This window comes from Pteropus medius, unplaced genomic scaffold, assembly GCF_902729225.1.
Source record: "Pteropus medius unplaced genomic scaffold, Ma_sr-lr_union100, whole genome shotgun sequence".
NCBI classification, from domain to species: Eukaryota; Metazoa; Chordata; class Mammalia; order Chiroptera; family Pteropodidae; genus Pteropus; species Pteropus medius.
In genome coordinates, this window is record NW_024349800.1 from 45683852 (window position 1) to 45710619 (window position 26768).

At 35.6% G+C, this 26768-nt stretch overlaps 1 protein-coding gene and 1 pseudogene across 1 annotated transcript in view; one reads left to right on the forward strand and one right to left on the reverse strand.

Annotated features, from left to right (window-relative positions):
* TTC27 (tetratricopeptide repeat domain 27) overlaps positions 1 to 26768 on the reverse strand; it is a 137285-nt gene that overhangs the window by 69792 nt on the left and 40725 nt on the right. The window contains exons 9-10 of the mRNA XM_039887439.1: positions 25822 to 25888; positions 6694 to 6807 (exon numbers count right to left, since the gene is read on the reverse strand). Of these exons, the coding sequence (XP_039743373.1) occupies positions 6694 to 6807; positions 25822 to 25888 (181 nt within the window). The remainder of the gene's footprint in view (positions 1 to 6693; positions 6808 to 25821; positions 25889 to 26768) is intronic.
* On the forward strand, positions 13343 to 13461 carry LOC120622437 (uncharacterized; annotated as a pseudogene).

The window sequence follows — 26768 nt, forward strand, 5'->3', positions numbered from 1 at the left end:
CACCCCACCCACCTCCAACCTTCTCTCAAAACTTCTCTGGGACTTTGCTTAGTGTTTAAGGAAATACTCAGAAGTTCTTTTTTATTGTCTTGTCTTACAAGATCAGAAAATGAGAACAGAAATCAGCCTGTTTACCATCTGCAAGTATTATAAGAGTGAAAAGAATAACAAATATTAAAACCTAACTGAATGTTTTAAATCCCTAGCACTGTATTATCCTTTCAAAAAAAAAAATTAAAGTAGTTAAGTCTAATAAATGACACCCTACCTCCTGAATAGGTCTCGGTCAGATGCAAAGCACCTGTTCTTTGGAGAGCTCAACTGCAGCTGGGCCCAGGTTCTGCAGCCCTGAATGACACTCACCTCTAAGGTTCCTCCTGGTACTCAGTCCCCTGTTAAATCACGTCATTGGCTCAGACCTTGGTAAATGCCCTTTCAGCTTCTGTTCTGTATGTCCTTGGGCGTGAGACAAAAACACATCTGGAGCTACTACAGTTAACAGCCTACCTCTGCCCAGGACAGTCTTTCCAAAAGCGCCCAGAGTCACCTCGAATCTCTGAGGGCTGGGCTGAAGAGCTATGTTTTAACAAGCACCTTGGAAATGGTTCTTATGTTCAGGCAAGTTTGGGAAAAGCTGCATAAGGCTGTTAAGATGTACACAGGGTGCTCTCCCAGGGAACACTGATGTGTCAGTTCAAGCAGTGTAATCTGACTCTGTCCAAAGAATGTAAGTGTGTCCCTGCCTGGACTGACGGAAGGTATCACTTAGTGCTTTTGGAAGTGTGCTTTAAGTGTGTGTATTTTATTCCATCCGTGAAAATATTGCATATTCTCAGGCACTACGACACGGGAGAGGAGTCTTTAATGCAGAACAAATGACTAGTTTGTGATATAGAGGAAAAGCTTTGTTTTCTGGTATGTTGAGAAATATGGAGTGAACATATTTCTAGTTAAGAAGTTAATTCATGAACTCCAGTCTCTTATCACTCCTAATGACCTCAGAGGTTAGTGATGTATGTATGTAATTCGTCATTTTTTAGAAAATCCTGTAAGGAAAAAAAAACTGCCATTCCTTTAGCTCTTCTTCCTCCCCTTGAAAAAATACAACCAACTCAACTATGAATTACTATCCTCTGGGAATGCCATATTAACCTCAGCATGATCATGGTGACTGTTCTGCTGCCATTGGCTTTGGGACTGGGGCTGAAGCTCTGGACTAGAGTGTTACCAAAAAGGCTGGTCTCTATAGCTCTGAGATTTTGAAAGCGCCAGATCAAAATATAATCTTTAGTTTAGCTAACTCTCAATTCATCCCCTGAACTATAGAGACATGATTATTCACATTTAAAGAAACCAATAAGTACTCCATCAAGAGAAACAACAATAATTATGACAATATTTATTAAGCACTTCCTGAGAGACACTGTTCTAAATATTAATTCATATAACCCTCATAATAACTGTTTATCCCATTATACACATGAGGAAACTGAGGCACAGAGAGGTTAGGCAGCTTGTCTGAGGCACGAGCAGCTATTACATAGTAGAGCTAGAATCTGAAACCAGGTATTATGACTCCAGAACTCATGCTCACATTTATATCAAGAATTCCAAGAATGGAGAGAAATTTCTAAAAATTTCAAGAAGAGAAAGAAAAAAGAAATATAAGTTAAAATGGAACAAGAATCGGACTGCCATACTTATCAGCAAACCAACATGCCAGAAAATATTAAAGAAATAACTTCATTTAAAGTCCTCAGGAAAGATGATTTTGAAACTAGAATTCTACAGCCAATCAAACCACCAAATTGTGATGGAAAAATATTTTCACAAAGACTCAAATTTTACCACCTATGTCCTTCTATGAAAAAGTTACATGAAAAGGTTATACAGAAAGACGACAAGGAAAACAAAAAAGATAACATCTGAAATAAAAGAAACAGGTAGCTATTATCTAGTATGAATTAATAACAACAAAAACAACAACAACAAAACACATGGAGAATCTCCTGGACCTTGATTCTTGTTATAGCCTTTTTCAAACAGCAAACGTTCAGAGACAAAGCATTGGATTTCCTCTTTGGAGAAATGTATATCAAGGTCCTCTGTCCACTTTTCAACTGGATTGTTTGAGGTTTTCTGGTGTCGAGTTGTATGAGTTTCTTATATATTTTGGATATTAACCCCTTATTGGACGTATCATTGGTGAATATCTTCTCCCATTCAACAGGTTGTCTTTTCATTTCGTTGGGTATTTATCCAAAGAAATCCAAAACACTAATTTGAAAAGATATATGCACCCCTATGTTCTTTGCAGCATTATTTACAATAGCCAAGATATGAAAGCGACCTAAGTGTCCATCAATAGAAGACTGGATAAAACAAATGTGGTATATACATACACCATATGATTTCACTTACATGTGGAATCTAAAAAACAAAATAAACAAAATGGAAACAAATTCATAGGCAAAGAGAACAAACTGATGGTTGCCAGATGGGAGTGGGGTTGTGGGGCCAGGTGAAAAAGGTGAAAGAATTAAGAACTACAAATCGGTAGTTACAAAACAGTCACGGGATGTAAAGTACAGCATAGGGAATATAGTCAATAATATTGTAATAACTATGTATGGTACCGGGTGGGTACTAGATTTAGCAGGATCACTACGTAACTTATATAAATGTCTAACCACTATGCTATACCTGAAACTAATATAATATTGAATGTCGACTATAATTGAAAGATTAGCAAGATTATTTTAATAATGAATATAAAATAATCTCACATTAACCCTCAATGACTGAGGTGAGTTTATCAAACACTAGGTTAAAGCAGTCAATATGACAGAAGGCAATGATGACATTTGGTTTGCATAATTTTTTGGTTTGGACATAAGATGGTCTCTTTCAAAGTATGAAGTTTCGATTAATTTGCTTTATATTTGAGTTATGTGCACAACACACTGCTTTCACCACACTAAAGGAAAGAAGAAAACGATGTGATTTTATGATAAAGATTATATGGATCTGGATCAGACAGGAAGGGAGAAAAGCTGAATGACAATAGAGAATACAACTACTTTACATTCCATTGGTAAAAAGCAGGGTTAGAAATAAATATTAGGGAATATAATCTTATTTTAATTCAAGCTGCTTCTGAATCATATTCATTATAATAATCAATGTTTCCATAAACATTATTATCTTCATCATCACCGCCACCATCGTAGCCCTGAACATGCAAGATTTAAAGAACTACAACCTAGACTAACTTCCATGAGACAGGGTGATTTTAATGGACTGTCCTCAACTTGGAGTTCCTTCTTCCTCTGTGTATCTTATAATATTGATTGATTTACCTTTAGGTGTGATGCACTGTGTTCTTTTTAAGTTTGGCATGTCTCACTTGGAAATCCCTTCCACATCTGCCATCTTCAGGATCTGCCACTGGATCCTTCAATGTAACTGCCTATCACTGTGTAAGTTATAGTCCAGACTCTGTCATTAACTAGCCAGGGAAATTGGCGCAGGTCACCTGACCTCATCACACTTGCATTTCCTGAACCCATAATATGACAAGATTAAGCTTTCCCTTAAGAGCTCTTTCTAGCTTATTTTTCTTTCCACTTTAACAGTTTATCATTTTATCGCTTTATATAGTCAAGGAAAAGATTTTCACAGAAACTAAAGCAGAAAATATTTTAAAACATCGTTTTTGTATATAATGTTATTTTTTAAATCATTTCCCCCTTATTCTTCAGGGATGCAGTAACTTCAACAAACTCAGTGATATCAAACTCTGAATCAGAGGAATTGGCAAAAGTTCAGATTATGAGCTAAATGTCTCAATAAGTGATCGAAAAATCAGACATTTTACATTCATCTTGTCACATTATCCGGCTAATTTCCAAAATTTCTGGGTTGGGGAGTGAAAAGATTTTCTCTGAGGTACCACCGTGGAAGGGCAGAAAGAACAGCTCCCTTATTTTGTTCTGTAAGCAGACAGGCGTATAACTCTCTTCATAACACATCTGGAGGGCAAAACGAAGAGACTCCAGATATAACAAGGCCAGGACAGGCAAACTGCTAGAGAACAGTGATTTTGCTCTTTCTTTAAATCCATATTCCCCAAAGCACATTCTTGTAATTTGATATCTAAAACCATGATCTGCACAATTCAGGATGATGCAGGTTTCAAACTGAAAGGATATACCACATGCTTGTAAATAAATTTACTTCTATACTTTTTGAGTTTAATTGCCACTATACAGGAAAACTTAACGTGTCAACTTCATTATTTTCATGCCAAAGTTAATGGAAGAGATGAATACAAAGCATATCATTTCTAGGTCAAAATGTCCATTAATAAAGGACTAGTACTATTTGTATTCAGAAGGCCAATACTTAAAAACAAAAACATTTAAACAGTCTCCCAAAAAAAGAGAGAAAAGTATTATGTGTAGTTTCCTTGAACAAGAAATTATACACTTAAATAAAATATGGTCATTTTAACACTTTGGTCATTTCAACATTTTGCTGTTTTATTGTGAAGTGAATTTTTAATAAAATTCAACACAACAGGGGCAATTCATCATGAATAATTTAAGATGCTGATCATGAAACTACATCTTCACCTTCCTTCTTAGCTTTATGTTGGATTCAGCTGTGGGGAGTTGGGTCAGCAGATTGCCTCAAGCTGACAGCTCTTTCAGAGTCCTCCTTAGCTACAGAGAGGTCCTGGCCTGAGGTTATACCCCTTCGGGAGGCCGCCTTTATCCAGTGGTGAGGGGAAGTGGGAGGTGGACAGTGAAAGGGGCACTCAGTAGGAAATAGCCTGGGCTGTGTTGGGCCTGCAGCTCAGTTCGACTTCTTCCTCAGTCCAATCCTGCTTCCTACCTCCTATTTCTCTTCAACAGGCATTGAAAACAGCGTGCACCCCTAGCTCTGTCTCACTATTCTGGAGAAAACAACTTGTGACAAAATATTCAGGGGCCTGAAAAAAGATGATAATTAGTGAAAAGAAGTAAAATGACTAAAACAATATGCAACAAACTACTGAGCACATACTAAGCCCTCAATAAAATGTTTCCTGATTCAAACTCTGTGCGGGAAGAAAAGCAAACGCACATGGTAACTGCAGAGTATGTTGCTGAGAGAAGGTGAGGGATGAAAAAGAGGGTGGAATGGAAAATAATTTCAAGACAAACAATCTAGCCATTAGAAGTTTAGCTCCTTAAAGTCAAATGATTATTAACTATAACAGGATAACATTCTGTTATTCAGAACTTAGTCGCATAGCTCTTGTCTGTTCAGGTCCTCTGCCCATTTTTAAATAGGACTGTTTGTTTTTTTGTTGTTGAGTTGTATGAGTTCTTTATACATTTTGGATATGAGCCCTTATCAGAGGTACTGTTTGCAAATATCACTTCCCATTCAGTTGGTTGCCTTTTTGTTTTGTTGATGGTTTCTTTTGCTGGGCAGAAGCTTTTTAGGTTGGTATAGTCCCATTCATTTATTTTTGCTTTACTTCTCTTGCCCTTGGGGTCAAGTTCATAAAATCCTCTCTGAGACCAAGGTCCATTAAGTTTAGTACCTATCTTTTCTTCTATGTATTTTTTTTTCAGGTCTTATACTTAATCTTTATTCCATTTTGAGTTAATTTTTGTGTATGTCAAATAGCAGTCTAGTTTCATTTTTTGCTCTAACAGTTTTTACAGATGAAGAAAATGAAGTTTAGAGATAGGATGTTGTGATACAAGAAATATATATTTGGTTTTTATCGCTGGTTTCCGGCATAGAGTTTCTAAAACATGTAACTTCCTGAGTGACAGGGGTTAGAGGAGCATCTATTCTATTTATAATAAGACCCTTTCACTATACCTGAGTTTATCTAATGAGGTGACTCTTGGAGGATGGAGGCTGGTTGTCAGAGGAACCAAACTGATGGTTAGAGAGTGAGGACTTTCAACCCCATCCCCAACCACCAGGGAGGGGCAAAGGGCTGAGGATTGAGTTAATCACCACCAGCCAATGATTTAATCAATCGTGTCTTCATAATGAGGCCTCCGTAAAAACCCTCAAAACAAATGAGTTCAGAGTGCTGCCAGGTTAGTGAATGCACCAAAGTGTTGGGGGGGTGTCACCCTTAAACTCCATAAGGACAGAAGTTCCTATACTCAGGACCCTTCGAACCTTGTCCTATGCACCTCCTCATTGGCTCTTCATTTGTATCCTTTATAATATCCTTTGTAATACACCAGTAATAGTAAAGTGTTTCCCTGAGTTCTGTGAGCCATTCTAGCAAATTATCGAACCCAAGGAGGGGGTCATGAAGATCCTCGATTTACAGGCAGTCAGTGAGAAGTACCCTAAATTAAAATTGTAGGACATCCTGTAGATGCACATGGGGAAGCAGGGAATTCCTTGGTGTAGAAGAATCTCACATTTGGTATCAGGAGTGTTACGAGTATAGGAACAGTCTTCCTTCAGAGAGGTTCAATATCATGGTCACAGAGCTACTAAGCAGAGTGGGCTTTGAAGCCAAGCTGTCAAATTTTAAAATCTATACTCTAATAACAAAGTGTTTGAGTAAAATGAAAGCCATCTCATTCTTTTAGAGTCATAACATACACATATGCTTACTGAGCAGTAAAGAGCTGGAAGAAAAACAAAAATTGCCACATGAATTCCTACCTGTGTCTGCCTCATTGCCCGCTCTACTCGGCGTGTGCTTCCTCTCTCAAGTTTTGTCCGGAGGATCAAGGCTGATATCTGAATGGCCCAGAACTTTGGTTGTGAAAGCAAACACTGATGGAAGAGAAAACAGAATAAAATAACAATGACATAAAGTAAGGATAAGCTGGGTGATCTCACTTTGAAGAGAAGAAAATTAATTCTTCCAAAAACATCAGGATACAGCTAAAGGCAGATTTGAAAATCTTGGTGAAAAATAATAAAACATGTGTTTGCAAATATTCTTATCAAGAATGTGGTCATTTGAGCAGAGTCATTACTTAACCTAGTTGACTCATTTTATTGAATAAGTCACTTAAAGAATGAATCAGAATCTTCCCAGATAATCAAAACAAAAAGCAGAATATGTCATACCATAAACTAATAAATCTTTTCAGTTCACAGATTACAATATATATATGAGAAAATAAACTACATAAAAATAAATAGTTTCTCAAATTTGCAATAAATTTTTAAAAATAACCCATATTCACACATGAAAACAATTTTCACTTAAAAAACATCCTAATTCATAGATGCAAATGCAATTTAAATTTGAGTATACAGAATTGTCCAAGAAATTAAGTATCTGTTCACTTAAGAGTTAAAGGCATAAGATCTTTTTTAAAATTTATATTACAGAAAACTATTTAAAAATACATGCAAATGCTTTCTGGCCTTGGGTAGTGTAAAGAATCTCCAACTTACTTAAAATCCTCTCCTTGAGGGGGCATCTTAAGAAAGACTGGCCTTGAACGCATACATACAGAATCCTAACCCCAGAGAAAACTGCCATCAGTTCAGAGAATATAATGGAAACCAGTGAACACGACCACAAATGTGGTGAGGAAAAGTGAAAGCTTTTGGAGAGTGAAAACAGGGGCAAAATGTATTGTGATACAACAGAGACGGCTTGGTGTATGAACACAATTAAGCTCTTTGCTGATGATTTGGAATCCGACACTGACTCTGGGTGATCAATCGCAACAACAACTTTTGGTACAGAACACGGCGAAGAAAGGGAAAAGGGAGAACAAACCTGTTGTCTGGGAGTTGAGCACAGGAATATCATTTTTTATTGTGCTTCACAAATGTTCTGTTTTTTTTACAAATTGAAGGCAAGACCCTCCACCATCAAAAAGATTATGATTCACTTTATCGCAGTGGTCTGGGGCGGAGCCCACAGTATCTCCGAGGTGTGCCTGTATTTGAATGTTCAACTCTGAATCTAGGCCAACTCCTTTACGATGAAGAGGAAAATGAAGCACCAACGGGTTAAATCACTTGTCAATGTCACACCTTCTTTAGTAGCAAAAGCTAAAACACTTGGTTGGTCTCTTGATCCCCAGAACATCTTTATATTGCTTTTCAGCACTTTCTCTAAATGAACTTGTGTTCGTTTAAACTGCGAATTAAGATATGATTACCTCCGGGAAGTAGATGATACTACCCAGGAAATACTAGTGGAGTAGTCACAAGAAAAGGAGTCAGTAAAGAACTCTGGAAAATGGCTATATTAAAGGGATTGTGGGAAAAAGAGGAATAAGCAAAGAATACACAAATAAGGGAGAAAGAGAAGGAGAAGCCAAAGAACTGGGTCTTACTGAAGTGTGTTTGTTAATTAATGCACTTGAGCACGTATTCAGTACGATGCAGTGGCACAAGGCCCCAGGGACGGTATGGCAAGCAAGACAGACAAGATTCCTGCCCTCATAGAACTTATATTCTAATGCAATGTCAATTATGTAATCTTCTATAACTAATTCTGCAAATTAAAATATCTTTATTTCCTTGAAATACAGTTTATGAGATTAGTGCTTAACCTTATCTTGTTAGCCTCCATTACTTAAATCTACAAATAGAATGAATTTGCCAACATAAATAGGTATATATAGTAGTACAAGGACATAAATGATGAAATAGAAGACATTAAAAAATGTATTCTTTAAAATGTGTAACACTATTTGACAGAAGATTTTGTTGTAAAACATAATCTTGAGAATTTTCGAAGGAAAAACTTTTTTCATTAAGTAAATCTGCAAATTGATTCTACTACCTGCAGTGGGTGGCATCGATGTCTTTTTTCTCTTCACCTTATTAAAGGAACTGTCACCTGTAACCTCATGACAACAAAATGGAAGAGCACTGAGGACAGGGCTCCACAGAACAATGGGAAAAGTCTCCTAATCTGCAGAGCTTGATTAGAATCCCAGCTGTGTGACCCTAGGCAGTTAGTGACCTCCCAGAGTCTCACTTTTCTCCTCTGTAACCAGGAAGAGCCATTCCCATCTCCCACAGCTTTCAGAAGGTTTGCACACCAAAGGAGAGATATTGTCCTCGGTAAAACAACAAAGTCAGACTGTTTTCTATGCTGGCACGAGAACCAGAGTTTGCCTGAGACTTTTATGTGAAGGTCAAGCAAAACATTCTCACTAAACGCTAAAAGTAAAATGCAATCTGGCAAATAGACACTTCAAAAGCTTTAAAAAAGAAACTGACTGGATAATGATATCACTGAAGAATGCATTTATCTTATGTGCATTTGGCTGGGAGGTACAAAGACTTGGGAAAGTCTTTCTGAAAGGGGGTAAATAATTGCAGATAGGCTATATTTAATATATTTTATAAAACATTGGTGCTCACAAGGTAAGACTCAATCATAATATGAGAAATTAGGTAAAGAAAAAAAGACCAAACAGGGTATATGCTATAATGTCCTACTGACTTAGGAAGAAATTCTATTTTTAAAAAATTTCCAATCTAACAGTCCAGCAAGCAAACCCAACAGAGAGAACACCAACCTAACTACCTAAGCAGCATGCCAGCCCCACTGGTGAGGACTCAAGTTGTCATCTGTCCAGATGGATGGGTGGAGTTGCTCCAGAGGCTCTACCGTGTCCCCAACAAGGGTTACTGCTCTTAATTCCATTCAATTCTGGACCTGAGAACGACCACCCCACTGCCTCCTGCTGGTTCTGTCTCACCCTTCAGATCTCAGCTTAAACACCATCTCCTCAGAGAGCCTTTCTCGACCACCAACCTAAGTGATGCCATTTCTCCCCAGTGATTCTCTATCGCTGCATCCAGTTTGCTATATTATTCAGCCTTACAAAGGAAGGAGGTTCTGATACATGTGGATGAATCTTGAAGACATTATGCTAAGTGAAATAAGCCAGACACAAAAGGACAAATATTTTGAGAGTCCACTTATATGAGTTGCCTAGAATAGGGAAACTCATAGGGACAGACAGTAGAATGGTGGTTAACAGAGACTGGCAGGGAGGGAGAATGAGGAGTCACTGTTTAATAGGGACAGTTTGGGACGATAAAAAGGTTCTGGAGATGGATGGTGGCAATGACTGCACGACAGTGTGAATGTGCTTAATGCCACTGACCTGAACACTCAAAAACTGTCAATTGGTAAATTTTATGGTATGCATATTTTACAATAAAAAAATAACATATATATTTAAAAAATCATCACTGACAAAGTCCTTAAAAAGACAGAGTAATCTTACATTCAATTTGAGCTCAGTGTTGCTAAAGACTTAGAACAGAAAACAGAACATAAAAAACTAGAGTGAACACCTTATTTTTAATCATTTCATCTTCTATTTCCCCCGAAGAATATATTTTTATGAAGATATAAAATATTACATGTTGCTAATACTTATAATTTATAATTTGCTTCCAAAAAATTCACTCATTTCTCAAAAGATACTCTTGTAAATTTCTGAATATTTTATTCTGGTCTGGTCCTAAATAACAGAAATTACTAAAAGGCTGATAACTGGGGAGTTAATTTCTGGGGAAATACAGTAACTACTCAATTGCAAAAGCCTCCACAACAGTGGTTCTTAACCAAGATTTTCTCACCATCACCCTCTGCCCTGCCAACTGCCTTAGAAGGCAAATTACCCAAGCACAAGTCAACTGTGACCATTCCACCTAAGGTTTATAGCAGTGTTCAACCTGCCAGTGCCCAGCTTGGCGACTCAGACATGAAAAACCATTGATGTTAGTTATCTTAAAGTCTAAAATGCTAACACTAGCTAGCTATATGCAGTGGCAAACAGCAGTTGTGCACAACAATAAGCTCTTGACTTGCACAAATAATCAATTTATTAGAATTTTTCCCAAGTGACATAAACCCAAATAATGTCCCACTATGATTAAACTATGTCCTTGTAAACTTCAGGGTATCTGGCAGCTCCATCCTGGTATTTGGTGAAATGTTCAGACAGCAGTAACTTGAAAAAACTGGTTGCCCATTATTACAGCATACTCTTTTATCTCTATTGTAGAAAACTCCTTACATCCATAACCATTACATTTCTTTTTCTTTGAGAAGATAAACAAAACCACAAAATCACCTAGATACATGGCAAAAATCTGCTGTGTGAATAAGCTGTGATCGACAATTCTGTACTTTTTGCAAGACATTGTCACTTTTTTTTCATGTAGAAATAATTGGTCATCCTGAATCTTGATGCTTTCTAGTATTGATAGGCTCAAAGAAATAAATCTCAAAGATGATAGGCTCAAAGATTTATTTCTTTGAGCCTATCAATTCTTGAGCGAAGAATTAGCTGAGATGATAAGTTTGGGGGTTCATGGTCTGCCTTCACCTAGACTATATGAAAGATACAGTCCAACACTTAAACTTAATACATTCATACAAGAAACTGGAACAAATTCATTAACAGTCTGAAAGAAATTATTTAGTTTTATATAAGAAATTCTAGTTTGGTTTAAATGTGCTGAGAAAAGTGCTTTATTAACATTCCTTTTCTTAAAGATACTGTTCTTTTAGAATAATGAAAGAATGACCATTGTAATTTATCTGACAATGAATATGAATGTCTTATATGACTCTTTCCACAGATTTTTCAGTCTCATGTGGCATAGAAATGGCTACTAGATCTGATTTTCTTTTTATTAAAGCATTATAAATATATACATATATATACACACACACACATATATACGTACACACAAATACAATGAATTTTCACAAACTGAGAAGATCTATGTAACCAGCACCCAGATCACCATTACCAGCATCCCATTGTCCAGCTTGTTCTCTGTCTTCACCATTCCCCTGCTTTCTGCAAAGAGTAACCACTAACTTGACTTCTAACACCAAAGATCAGTGTGCATGCTTTCCTACTTTATACAAATGTAATCATAGAGTACTCTTTTTTTGTATCTGGCTTCTTCTGCTCAACATTATGTTTCAAAGATTTATTCGTACAATTGTAGAAAGTTCATTTTTTTGCTCCATAATATTCCATTGCAAAAATATACAATTTAACCATTATACTGCTAATGGGCATTTAGGCAGTTTCCAGTTTGGGGCTATTATAAATGTGTTCTGCACATTCTAAGACATGTTTTTTAGGTGAACATATACAAATATTTCTGTTGGGTATATACTTACGAGTGAAAATGTTAGGTCATAGAATATGAACATATTTAGCTTTCATAGATACTGCCAAACTTCTAAAAGGTTACTACTCTAGTTCACACTCTTTTATCAGAAACATGAGAGAGTTCTCACTGCTTAACATCCTTACAACATTCAATCTTGTCTATTTTTTGCATGTTACCCATTCTGATGGGTATGTAGCAGTATTCCTTTATAGTTCAGATTTGCATTTCTCTCGTGACTAATAAAGTTAAGTACCTTTTAATATGTTAATGACCATTTTATTAAGTCCCATTGAAGTCCTTTTGCCTCTTATTTTCTATGGAGTTTTCAGAATTTTTCTTGATAATTTGTAAGTATTTATAGTTTCTGGATACAAGACCTCTGCCATTTTGTTGAAGGTAATATATTATTTACTTATTCTTACTTGACAAACACTTATATAACATATTCTATGTGCTGGCAAGATAGAAAGAGTGTTTAATATTAATATAATCCAGTTTATCATTTTTTTTGTTTTACGGTTAGAGCTTTATTTTCCTGTTTGTCTTAGGTCTTAAAGATGTTCTCCTATATTTTTCCTCTAAAAGCTTTATAGTTTTGCTTTTCGCTTTTACATATTCAATCTGGAATTGATTTCTGCACATATAGTATGATATAGGGGTTAAGATAGTTTTCTTCCATATGGATATAAATCATCTAGTACCATTTATTGAAAAGCTTACCTCATCCTCATCATACTGTAATGCTAACTTTGTCATAAATCAGATGAACTGTGATTGGTTTGTAGTTTCTTATGTCAAAATGTCTTAATTCAGTATTTCTCAAACTTTAAGTACATGAGAATAACCTACAGAGATTGTTAAAATGCTCCCTCCTTGGCCCCAGCCCCAGAGATTCTGATTCAGTAAGGACTGAGGTGGAGCCAGAGAAATTCCATTTCTCACGAGCTCCCAGGTGATGCTCTTGCTGCCAGTCCAAGGACCACCATATGCTGAGGACTGTCTTAAGTGATAAAGTTTCATAATAAGGCTTGCTGTCTGGCAGTATAAGTACTCCAGCTCTTCTTCAACACTGCCATAGCTATTCTTAGCCCTTGGTATTTCTATATGAACTTTAAAGTCAGCTTGAGTTCCACAAAACCAAAAAACAACAGCAACAACAACCAAAAAAATCAAACTTGTCTACAGCCACGCCACCCTGAACAAGCCCGATCCCGTCTGATCTAGGAAGCTAAGCACAGTCGGGCCTGGTTAGTACTTGGATGGGAGACTACCTAGGAAGACCAGGTACTGTAGGCATAAAAAAATAAAAAATAAGGGATTGTAAACTAACAAGGTCCTTGCAATCTTTGAGGTCAACCAAGGGTTGCCTCACCTAAAAAAAAATTAAAATAAAAAAAAATCAAACTGTTGGGATTTTGTTAGGGACTGCGTTATGTAGGTTAATTTGAGAAGACTTGAAATTTTAAAATATTTAGTTCTCCATGAACATAGCATATCCCATATTTAGTTCTTCATTAATTTCTCTTAATAATGTTTCATAGATTTTAGTATGGTGGTCTTATAGATCTTTTGATAGATTTATTCCTGAGAATTTGATGTTGTTCGGCATTATTGCAGGTGTTATCCCTTTTCCCCTTTTTAATTTCTTTTAATTGAGGTGAAATACATATAACATAAAATGTACTATCTTAACCATTTGAAGCACACATCACCCCCACCCCAGTCCCCTGCAACCACCATGCTACTCTGTGCCTCTATGAATCTGACTACTCTAGGTACCGCATATCAGTAGACAGTTACAAATGCTACATTTTTAAGTCCATTTATTTTTACCTGGGATTTATTAACAAAAGTAGTTTGATAAACTATCAGCTCACTAAATTATGCATATGGCTAAAAACCCAGTAAAAAACAGACGTTTAAGAAATTTGGTATGTTCAACTAGCAGCACTTTGAGAATCAGGACAATGCTAAAGAACACTGTGTCGCTGGCGATGGAATTCCCACCGTATCAGGGCAGAGACCAGAAACCACCTCATGAGAGTGATAACACTTAGGCGGCTGTTTTAAGAAAATTTCGTTCATTCCTCAAATCTCACTGACCAAATTCTATGAAAGGTGAATACCCTTTAATATTTCTATTATTATTGTGAACGCTGAGATAAACTCTAGTAATATCTCTTTTATTTATAGTTACAATGTTTCTTCAGTTAAAGAATCAATCCACTTCAGCAGTTGCTGATAAGCAGTGTAAGATATTTTGAGAGCTACAGGAAGTCTGCTCTGCATGGCATAGGAGGTGCTTATCACTCTAAGATACGCCACCTGAGCTGACACTAGGATTCATACTAAAAAAAGGAACTGTAATAAGCTAAAATCTTAAACTGTTAACTGCTTAAAACGAAAAAGTCAGTAAATAACACCCTACCTCACACTAAAAAGTAAATTTTAATACTATGACACACTATACACACAGGTATTATTTTATCTGGCTAACAATTTCTGACTATATCCAACACAAGTCGCATTCCCAGAAAAGTAGCAAAAAAAATTTCTGAACACCATCAAAGAGGAGGATCTGGAATGTTGTTTTTATTAAAAACAAATTTCCTTTTCATTCTCATCACTGCACTTTTCAAATAATGTCTTTCTAGAGGTCACCTGGATCCTGGATATGACAGCCAGCCAGTCTGTCCCTTTAAACACAAAGGAGCTTTCAGATAGCTGCTTTTCACACATAAATCGGGAGATGCCCACCCAAGTCAAGCTGACCTTACGAAGCAAGGAACAAAGACACACTATAAAGAGCAGAATCATTCTCCCTTCATGGTGATCTATTTAAAAGAGCATTTGCTGTTAAAATCAATACCAAATGACAATAAGTTTAAATTCCAAATTTAGTCTATAAATTATTCCCTGTGAAGTAGAACAGCAGGCCAAATTCCCTATCCTTCCTTGCTCTGTAGACAATTTAAAATCTGCCTCAAATCTATTTTCCCCAAGCTTTACTATTGCCCTAAACAAATCTTCCAGCACAGCTAAACAAACCCAGTACAGCTCGGTCCTTCCCATCTCCTTGCCTTTGCTCATACTATCACTCCATCTAAATCCCAGCTGTCTTTCAAGGCCCGACTCGAACCCCCACTTAGTGAACAAAGCCTTCTTTGACTGCTCTGTCCTAAATATGTTCTTATTTTCTGGGCAGTTAGGGGATTTATTTATCTGTGCTATCAATTTGTAGTTTAAACTGCCTTGTATTGCTAATTACATTTTCATAAGTTTATCTGATCTTGGCTAAATTAAAAATTCCATGAAGGCAAGTCTTATATTTTATACCTTTATTTCTTCTACCATATCTGGTAGCAAGCTTGGCAAATCCTGAGATTCTGGATCTCCTGCTATTACAACGTTTTCAAAGCTCTCTTCTTCGCTCTGCAAACTTTCATACAGAAAGCAGACACCAGAGAGATCAAGCTGTTGGTCATTTGGCTGCCTCAAAAAAGAGATCTGCATTCCGGAGACGCCAGTTCATCAGCCACTACCAGATGCACCCTGCACACAGTCATGAAAAGCAGACCTATTTAAAATGTATAAATTATTTTCAAACTGAATTTTTCATCTTTTAACATCATATTGATTCATAATGTCAAAAAGCCTAAGAGCTTTAGCTTTGATGATGGCCAAAAGCAGAAGCACAAAGCCATGAGTTTGAATAAGATGTCTTAATATCAAATGTATTACCATTCCAGCTGTAAGTACCATATATTTCTCCTATCTGGGAAACGTAAGCCGCACTAAAGGGCTTTACTTTAAGGTTTTTTTACTTTACCTTATACTAATGCTCTCTGTCATCACTGATTCTGCTTCTCACCAGCCTAATGAATGATAATAAGATTCACTTTAAAAGTCAAATGTATGCAATGAAATCAGTACTGCTTATTCTATAAAATGGTTTAATAAGTAATATTTAGATGATCTTGCTATTGCACAAAATCATTTTTAGATATTTTTTCCCCTCTTTAATTCCTGCTCCCCAATTCCACCCATTTTTAGATTAAAAAAAAAATTTTTTTTATGGTGACATTGGTTAACAAAATCCAGTAAGTTTCAGGTGTACGATTTAACAGTAAGGCATATATATATTGCACTGTGTGTTCACCACCCATAGTTAGATTTCTTTCTGTCACCACATATTAGACCCTTTTGACTCCCTCTACCGCCCCCCTCTCTTTCTTTCATTTTAATCTATGTCTTTAGGTTTATTGCATAACTCCTCCCTATTTTTTTTGCTACTAAAGACAATATGGGGCAAGACACAAGGTTGAAACCCAGTAAGGGACATAGACAGATTGACAGATGTATAATGGTTGACTGAGTATGTCCCAGACAGCCCAGTTATATCTTCAACCCAAAATAAGAACAGTTATCTAGTCATAAGCAATGATAGCCTTTGCTCATTTTCTGTATAGTTTTGTGCCAGTGGTTTTTTTCCTTTAACTTTTCATTTTCAAAGTTATTTTCTCTTTCAGAAAACTTGCAAGACTAATACAAAGAATTCCTGTGTGTACCTTTCTTTCACCCAAGTAATAACGTTTTGCCACACAACCAATAGTTTAATCTCCAGGCCTGATACAGATTCTACTAAAAATGGCATTTACAGATTTAAAATAATTAAATTCTACTATTTTTATATCCATTAACAGAAGTTGCTTGAAATCATATATTAATACCTCGCTTTCTTTTAGATGTCAATTACTTATGCTATTGTATACACAAGTTTTCTGCCCTATGACCTCTTAAGATTTTACATTCATCCTAGCTTCCCTCTGTTGTGTATGTTGATTCTTAAATATGAGGGGAAAAAATTCAATTCAACAAACATTTGATTATCGACAACCTGTGTTAGATGCTGAGGGTCAAGAGTAACCCCAACTAGAGCTCGGTTCAGTATATTCCTCCACTTCCATATGGGGTTTCTTTTAAACACAAGTTTCCAAAATTATTTTGAAAAAACTAGCCTAATTTGGCCTTAAAAACAAAGCGTGCTTCATACTCAATGTGAACACTGAGCAATTTTCTACTAGGAATTTGTTCTCCTTCTACATTTCCTCACTTAACATATCAGGTAGTTGAGTATTTTGTGTTGTATTTCTCAAGCTGATGACAAGGACTTATCTATACTGAAACCGAAATCTATTTTGATAAATTAATCAATCTTAAATATTATAGCCCTAAATAACACATATGCATTTCCCCCTTTAGGTTACTCTTAGTGACTTTATTGAAATATAAGATGGATATAAAAATATTAAAACCATTTACTGTAGCATTTGATCTGTTTTTGAAAAATGTATACACCTATGTAATTACCATGAAGTCAAGATATACAAAACTTCCATCAACCCAAAAATCCCTTGCACCTCTCTGCAATGAATCCGTGACCTACTTTCTATTATTAAGATTTAGTTTTGCCTATTCTAGAATTCCAACTAAATGGAATCATATAGTCTGGCTTTTTTAACTCAAAATCATGTTGCATGTATCAAGTACTTCATTTATTTTTATTGTTGAGAATTATTTCTTTAGATCAACATAAGGCAGTTTATCATTCACTTGTTGATGGACATTTGGGTTGTTTCCAGTTTTAAGCTATTATGGACTAAACAGCTATGAACATTTGTGTATGAGTCTTTGTGGGGACATATACTTTCATTCCTCATAGATAAATACCTAGAGGTGGAATTGATGATTAACTGTGTGAGAAAGTGCCAAGCTGCATTCCAAAGGGGTTGTACCATTTAACATTACATTTCATTTACAATGTATGAGAGTTCCAACTACCCCACACGGTATTACAAATCTTTTAAGTGGTATATAGTGGTGTCTTCCTGTGGTTTTAATTTGTATTTTCCCAATGACTAATGATACTAAGCATTTTTCATGCTCTTATTGGTCATTCATAGATCTTTGGTAAAGTGTCTGTTCAAATCATTGGTTCATTTATAATTGGTTTGTTTGTCCTATAATTATTATTACTTTATTCTGGATACGAGTCCTTTACAAGATATATATACTGTGAACATTTTCTCCCAGTCTGTCTTTTCATTTTCTTAATGATGTCTTTTAAAGAGTGGGAGGTTTTAATTTTAATTAAGTCAAATTTTCTTTTATGGGTCATGCATTTAGTGTCCTAGTTAAAAATTGCTCATTACCCTAATGTTGCAATAATTTTACTTTAAGGAACCATGAGAAAATTGTTGTAACATTGAGTCAATGATTTAGGTAATAATTGACTTTTATACATAAATTTATTTTGTGATTTCTTCATTGATCCATAGATTAAATACGTTAATTATTTGATTTCTAAATATTTGGAGTTTTTCTAGATACTAATAGTTATTTGTGTCAAATTTAATTCTTTTGTAGAAACAGAGTATACTTCTTATGATGTTATTTTACTCACTGAGGCTTGTTTTACCTGCCCAGCACATGGTCTACTAAATACACCACGTGCTCGTGAAAAGGCCACGTACAGAAAGATGTATTTTAAAGAAACTGTGAGGAAAATGATGCTCTTTTATATTTATCCAGTATTTTACCATTTCAGATGCTCTTTATATAAAACATTGAGCTTCTATATGGATTATTTCACTTCAGCCTAAAGAATCATTAGCATTTTTATAGTACACAGTATAGGTCTGCTGAAAGTAAATTCTCTTAGTTTTCTTTTATCTGAAAATGTCTTCATTTGGCCATAATTCTTGAAAGATATTTTTACTAAATATAGAATTCTGGGCTGATATATTTTTCTTTTAGCACTTTAAAAACACTGTTCCACTGTTTCTGCCCTCCATAGCCCTGATGAGAAGTTGGAGACATTTGTAGTCATTAATATCATTTTTTTGTTTCTTATCATTACATTTTCTCTGTTTTACCTTCACCAGGTTGATTATGACATATGTTGGCATAGTTATCTTAGTTTTACCTTGCTCAGGTCTCACTGTGCTTCTTGAATCCATAAACACGTGCATACTTCCTTTTATTGCACTTTGCTTCACTGCACTTCACATGTGTTCTGTTTTTTACAAATTGAAGGCAAGACCCTCCACCAGCAAAGAGATTATGACTCACTTTATTGAGATACTTGCTTGACTGCCGTGGTCTGACGTATGCCTATATATGACTTTCATACATTTTGGGAAAGTTTTAGCCATTATTTCTTCAAATATGTTTTCCTGCCCTATTTTCTCTCCTTCAGGCACTCCAATTATATGTGTATTGGGCCTTCTGATACTGTCCCACATATCCACGAGGCCTTGTTCATTATTTTTATCTTTTTTTGTCTCTATTCTTCAAACTGGATAGTTTCTATTGATCTATCTTCAAATTCTCTAATGCTCTCTTGTGTCATCTCCATTCAATAATTAATCTCATCCAGAGAACTTTCATTTCACATATTCCATGTTCACTTATAAGATTTCTATGTGGTTCTTTTTTATAGTTTCTATCTTTCTCTACAAATTTCTCTCTTTGAGATTTTTATGAGCATTTTTCCTTTACGTCGCTGAGTATAATCAAAGAAGCTTTTTTCCTTTAATCGTTGTCTGCTAATTCCAACATCTAAGTCATGTCACAGTCAGTCTCCATTGACTGTCTTTACTCTGGAGCATGGCTCACATTTTCTTCATTCGCTGAGCAATTTTGAATGGTACCCTACATACCATCAATGTTCTACTGTTGAGTATAATTTTGGTTATATTGCTCCAAAGTGTTGGGCTTTTCTATTTTAACACAAACTTGGTTTGACTAAACACGGTCTCTTGGGTGGCTGCTCAAATTTCATCTGAGTTCCTTTATCTTAAGCTGAGCTACTTAAGAGTATGCCCTGCACATGTGTAGCTCAGGGGTGAGACAGACTTAGACAAAGTTTATACACAAAATATAAGAATCTTCATCTGTGACTCTCTCCTTTATGAAATGACTGTTTGTCTCACATTCCAGCAGCCTTGGTAGCCCCAAATTGTCCAACTGTTAAATTACTATCAGAGTTTTAGCTGCCTTGTATTTAAATACTGAGATTTAACAACAGGATAGAAACAACAAAAACAAGAAAATCATCCAATGCCATTCTCTTCTTCCAAGCAATAAATTATCTCCAGAATCGTTCTGCATTTGGTCATTCCTGAGTGCCACCAGGTAGTTGTTTTTTGTATTTTGTCCATCGTTTATAATTTTTATCTGCAGAAGGATGGTTCCAATCAGAGCTTACTAGACCTTCACAGGAGTAGAAATCCTCCAAATAAATTTTAAATTCAGCTTATCAATTTCTGCAAAGAAAAAAATGCCTACTGGGATTCTGATTGCTATTTGATTTAATTTAAAGCTCAATTTGGGAGCACTGTCAATTCAACAATATTAAGCATTCTAATTATTTTATATCTTCTTTAATTTCTCTCAGCATTATTTGTCATTTTTGGTGTACATGTCATACTTCGGTTAAATTTATCACTAAACTTTTGATATTTTATGCTATCATAAATGGTTTCAAATGTTTCCCAATTATTCATTGCTAGTAACATATAAACACAACCAACTTTTTTATATTGAGCTTGTATTCTCAAACCTTGTTCATTAGTTCTAGTAGCTTTCATGTCAATTCTTGTGTTGTCTATGCATAATGATGGTTTTATATTTTCCTTTCCAATTTGCATATGTTTTGAACCTTCTTATTGCACTAGCTGGGATTTCTAGTTCAATGAAGAATAGAAGTGTCTTTTCCTGATTTTGGGGAAGGAAGATTATTTTTCATCAATAATGATTTTAACTACAGATTTTTCACAGATGACTTTTATCAGGTTGATAATCCCTCCTATTCCTAGTTTACTGTTTTTGTAATAAAAGTCTGTTGAATTTTTTTCAACTGATTTTCTATTCCTATTGAGATAATTCTGTGGCTTTTTTTCTTTGCTATACTAATAAGGTGAATTACATTGATTGTTTCATATTAAACTAATTTTGCATTGCTGAGATTAACACTGTTTGGTCATGACTTATTATCCTTTTCATATATTGCTGTTTCATATAGTTTGTCCAGTTTTGTAGTTGTTTACAATGAGAGTTCAAATCCAGTACCAGTTACTTCAACATGACTAAAAGTAAACCCACAAGTAAGCATTAACCTCAAGCCACAGTTAACTGTGAAGAAAGAAGGAGCCGTTACCAAAGTAGATGGTGTAAGAACAGAACCTTGTAAGATCCCACAAATCCTATTACCCTATTTCTGAAATAGGATATATATAAGAAATTCAGTTTAACTCCAGTCAAAAAATATTTATTAAGTCTCTGCTTTCTAACAGTTAACCTAAAAACTGATACAAGAAGTAAAATATACTGATATGAGCCACAAAATACACCCATCTCCTTCTTTAAAAGTTACCAAGTTATAACTCAGAGATAGCTACGAGATTCATTACCAATGAATGAATGCCTATTAAATTAAAATGCACAGAGTAACATTTGGGAGACAAGTATTCAAATCAGAAAGAAAAGGAAAATCCTGAGCTACCCTACTTAATGCCAACACTATTAGAAGAATCATGGCTGTCTAACAAAATTATATCACCTATCTTTAAAAAATTCAAATTAAGAAGTATGCCCTAAAAGAAAAATAGGTGTCATTTTAACTTGTAAAAATGGTTAGCAAACTATTTTATGTTCACGACTAAGTATTTATTAAATAACTTTAAAATTAATAGCAGAAATAGAAAATCCATACAATATAATGTATAACTTCCAAAGGCCTTTTTCTTCTTTTCATTTATACAGACCTTGGGGTTTCAGGCAGACAGTCATAAGGCAGGCTGCCAATATCAATTCACACTTGAGCAAAACTTTTGCCAATTAAAACTGAAACACCTGTCTGATTTAACCAAATTGTTCCCCTTTTCAACAATGAAAGGAAATTAAAAGCATTACTAAATGTCACTGACTTGGCTCATCTGAAAGGAAATAACGTAGATAAAATGGCTAATTTTAAATTATCAGGCCGATATAACATAAAGGCTCTCTAAAACAATATGGGTTATTTTTACAATGACTCATTCAGTTTTCCTGAAATGTGCAGATATCATATCTCAGAAATAGCACTACTTAATGACAACCTTAAAAAAAGTAAAGTGTTCCTTTTAGGACAAGCTTCTGATATTGCTGAATTAAAACATTTTCCCAACATATCTCACATATATTTCAACATGCTGCACCAACATAAAAATACTGGCAAAAACTTCAAAAAAGATTTTACCATTGTTTTAGTAAACTTTAGGACAGTTCATTAAAACTAAATGAAATTCATGACCAATAAGCCATTCATTTGTTTATTCAAGAACTACCAAATGCCCAATAATTATGGTCCCTATCCCTTTAAGTCCTTACGATCTTCTGGTAAGAATATTAAGACTTCTATTGTACTTGCTCTTCTATCAGCAAAGGAAGACACCTCATAGCCTCAATAGTTCACAACCTCAGTCCCAGGCCAGAGCAGGGAATGGATGCTCAGCAAGACAGAGCATGCTGCTGCTTTCCTCTTCGTTCCTTCTCTCCCACATCTATAGCCAATTCCAAACAGGTCTTACCCACCTAAAAAATCCTAGTCCTTGAAAACTGGACCGCTCGCCCACAAACCAGTGACCCTGAATGCTAGGCGTGCACCGGCTTCTACCTTCTCTGAAGTACTTTCATGTGCATTCTGTAATGTGATCCTCAAAACAAGTCTTCCGCGCTGAAGGAGGGGCACACCACTCCTTCCCCATTTTACAGAAGAGAAAGATGAAACCAGTGCTTGTCCTTACCACTAGGTAAGGATCCACTAGTGGTACACCACATTAAAGTGGACCTACTAAATTATGGAACTAAGTGGAGCGATGCGCACTAAGCTGTGGGACAGACACACATCCTGTTCCAGGGTTCTAGTGTATTTCATTTCACTCCTATTGTGCATAATTTATTGAGCAACGACTATGAATAAAGCATTGAAGCACTGTACCAGGCCTTGTAGAAGACTCCGAGAAGAACAGAGCCAGTCCTTAAAACTGGGAGTTTACGGTCTTGAAGGGAAGATAAGACATATACATAAATAGTTATAAGTCCAAATGTGATTCTTGTTAAAAGAGGAGCACAGACAAAAGTTCAAGAGTTCAGAAGTGGGGTGGTACCTAAAAGTGTTCCCTCTTGCCTCAAATACTCTTTTGGAGTTATGCAGGTTATAAATAAATGATACTTTCATACAGGATATATAGTTACACAAGATACAAATTTCAGTGAAATTTTTCATTAACACCAGGGGCCACTTTCTAATCCATCTTATTTTCTGATTCAGTATCATGCACAAGGAAGGGATAAGAGGAGGACAGATGATGAAGGAAGAGTTGACAAGGGCTGGTTTGGGTTTTTCTGGTGTATTCTGTATGGTTCCTCTGGGATTAAAAAAAAAAAATGGGTGCTGTAGAACACAAAGTAGGCACAGGGCTCATAAAAGCTCTCCTCACATTTAAGTTCCTTGCCCTACTACTCAGCAATTAAAGATCTCCCTGGGATTAACAAACTTTTCTCATTAGAAGAGTTAGGTCTAGCACCATGAAGCACCGCAATCAAACATCTCTCCTCCAAAAGGACATCAGTCCCGAGGTCAGTTCTGATTTGGAAGAGCTGCAGGGGAGAGAGCAAAAAACTTATGCACTGTAAAGCCCTTGGGGGGAAAGTATGAAATTTGGATTTATGATCTTCACTGCAAGTGAGGAGGGATGCATTAACGACCACCAGAAGTTATCAGAGTCAATTACTTCAGAAGTACTTCACAATATGGAGGAAAAAAAACGATAAAATAAATTTAAAAATAGAAAAGAAGTAGGATAAGAAAGGTTTAAAAAAGGAAGATATATACCCCCATCCACAAGAAAAGTTAAAAAAAAAAAAAAACTGTTTGAATATAAATAGAGTATTTTAGTGTCTTTTCAAGATAATGTGGATAATACATATATCCCACAATACAGCACTTATGAGACCAGTCCCAAGATGTTACTATTGACTGTCCCCCCAGGAGAGGCCAGCAGGAACATTTCCTGCCATGTGCTACATCCTGTTTACCTCAGTCATCAAAAAGACCTAAGTGTCCTAGCCTTCATTTATCATCTAGACACTTGTCCCCTCCAGCTCTGTACTTCCCTACGCTGACGTAAGCTCACTACCATTCCAGACCCCCGCATCCTCCCCTGTGCCTCATTTCATGCAGACCTGAGTTCAGTGTCACCTTCCCACTGAGATCTTCCCCCCACCTTGCCTAAAACAGCCATTCTCATCCCATTGTTATTCTCTTAGCCTGCTTTATATTTCCCCTGCTCACCTCCATTAAACATCTATTAAACATCTATTGCTTTCTTTGTCTGCTCTGTATTTCCCCCACAGGAATATAAATTGATGAAAACTCCAAGAGCAAAAAGAATGTTTACTGCTGTATCCCCAATGACCAATAGCACAATGCCTGGTATATATTAAGTATTCAATAGATACTGAAATGCATGAATAAATGGGAGGTGCATAATAATTTTTTAATATGTATATATTTTAAATGTGTGTAATATTTTATGTCAAATTCCTGATAGCATATGTTATGAATAAATAGGGACATTTCTACATAGTAAGCTAAACGCAGATATGCTATAATGATAAACACCAAAGATTTCTAAGTGGGAAAATAAAATAGGCACCAAGTACTCAAATGATTAACATCCAACCAGTTCCAAAATGATATGTAGAAAACAGTAACTTTCAAAATGTATACTACAGTACAAAGTAAGCTTTTCTTTCCACCAGATAAAAATATTTTATTTTTACCTTATCTGAAAAATAATAAAGAAAACATCAGAATTCTAACTTGATTCCTAACCATGCTATAAAAATGCTTTCAAAAAAATGATGTATCTTAACCAACTTCTGTTCATTAAAGATATGTATATCTTCTTTTTCTCCATAAAGCTAAAGATACTGATTCCTTGCTCTGTGACTTTTCTCTTCTTGAAAAGCCTTCTTTGATCTCGAATCCTCAAACATCTATTACTCTCCTTTTTGCTACCCTTCTTCGCCAACGGTGACCTGTATCAACTTTATTTTTATACCCCATTCCCTCCTTAATTCTCTGTAATGAAACTGTCCTAGAGGTAAGTAATGCACCCCCAATCATCAAAGCCCACAGCCTTTTCTGACTACTCTGTGTTGCTGAATGCTAACAAGCAACCCTCATGCTCGTGGCACCGCCTCCATCCTCAGCCTCTGTAACACATGCTCTCCTGGTTCTGCTCCTGGCTCCCTGAAGTCCTGTACTCATCATGTCCGTGCACCTATTATGTGCGATGCCCTGGGAACAGTGAACAAGAAATATTTGGTCACTACCCTCAAACTCCAGCAGTATGAAGAAAAATATTTATTGTTTAAATCAGCAGCAAAATGGATGCAGTTTGGAAACTACAATGATGAGTTTTTGTTCCCTTAATGTCCTTAAGTGGCAGTGTTTCCATATGAGCAATCTGAGGCAAGAATATATCAGAGGCAAAATAATTTACAAGGAAAAACAATGAAAATGGAAAGAATAGAGACATTACTTACCGATATAAATGCCAGCAGCTCCTCTGCAGTTAATTTATGCACCGGGTTACTCTTTTGGAAATTTGTGCTTTAAATTAAAAAAAAAAAGCAAATTACTTCTAAAACGCATGTTTGTATCTAATGAAATATAATTTTTAAAAGGCAAAGTAAATTTATTTTACATATTTGAAAGCACATATTTTAACATTATTGTATTCTGTACAAATAGAGATATGAGTTTGCCAAAGTAAGTACGAAAGTAATAGAACGCTCACAAAAATGTGGCTGGCGTACTAAATATCAACAAAATTTATTTTACTGGGAAAAAAGAAATCCATCTGTGCCATTCTGCAAAGAAAATGAAAAGAATTAATATAACATCAACTCCTATTTATTAAATTCATGCCAAAAAATTAAAATATTATTATAATCATTTGATGATGTCTTAATTTTGCCTGAGGCAAAACAATGTGACTTCTTAGATCCTGCTGGTTCAAGTATGATTTGGTATCGTAATTCTGGAAAACAATTAGTACTATCTTGTAAAGTGAACATTCATATAACCCGAACTCAGTAATTCCATCCTAGGTACTAGAGCCCAGAGAAATTCTTGAATGGGTATATCAGGAATTAGGCACGCAAAAATCCATAGTAATATTGTGTGTAATAGGAAAAATCTGTTAACATTCCAATGTCCAAAGGAGACTATAAATTGAGAAATGTTCATCCAAAGGACTGCTATACTGCAAAGTAAATTGCAGCTACACATAAAACATGAATGAATCATACAAACACAATAATGAGAGAAAAAAGCGAATCACAAAAGACTACATACAGTAAGATAAAGCTCAAAGAAACAAAATGAAGCAATTGACTTTAGAGGTATAAAAATGTGAGTAAATACATTTTTTGAAAAGGCAAGAAAATGACAAACAAAATCTGGGATGGCGGCGTCGTTCTGAAGAGAG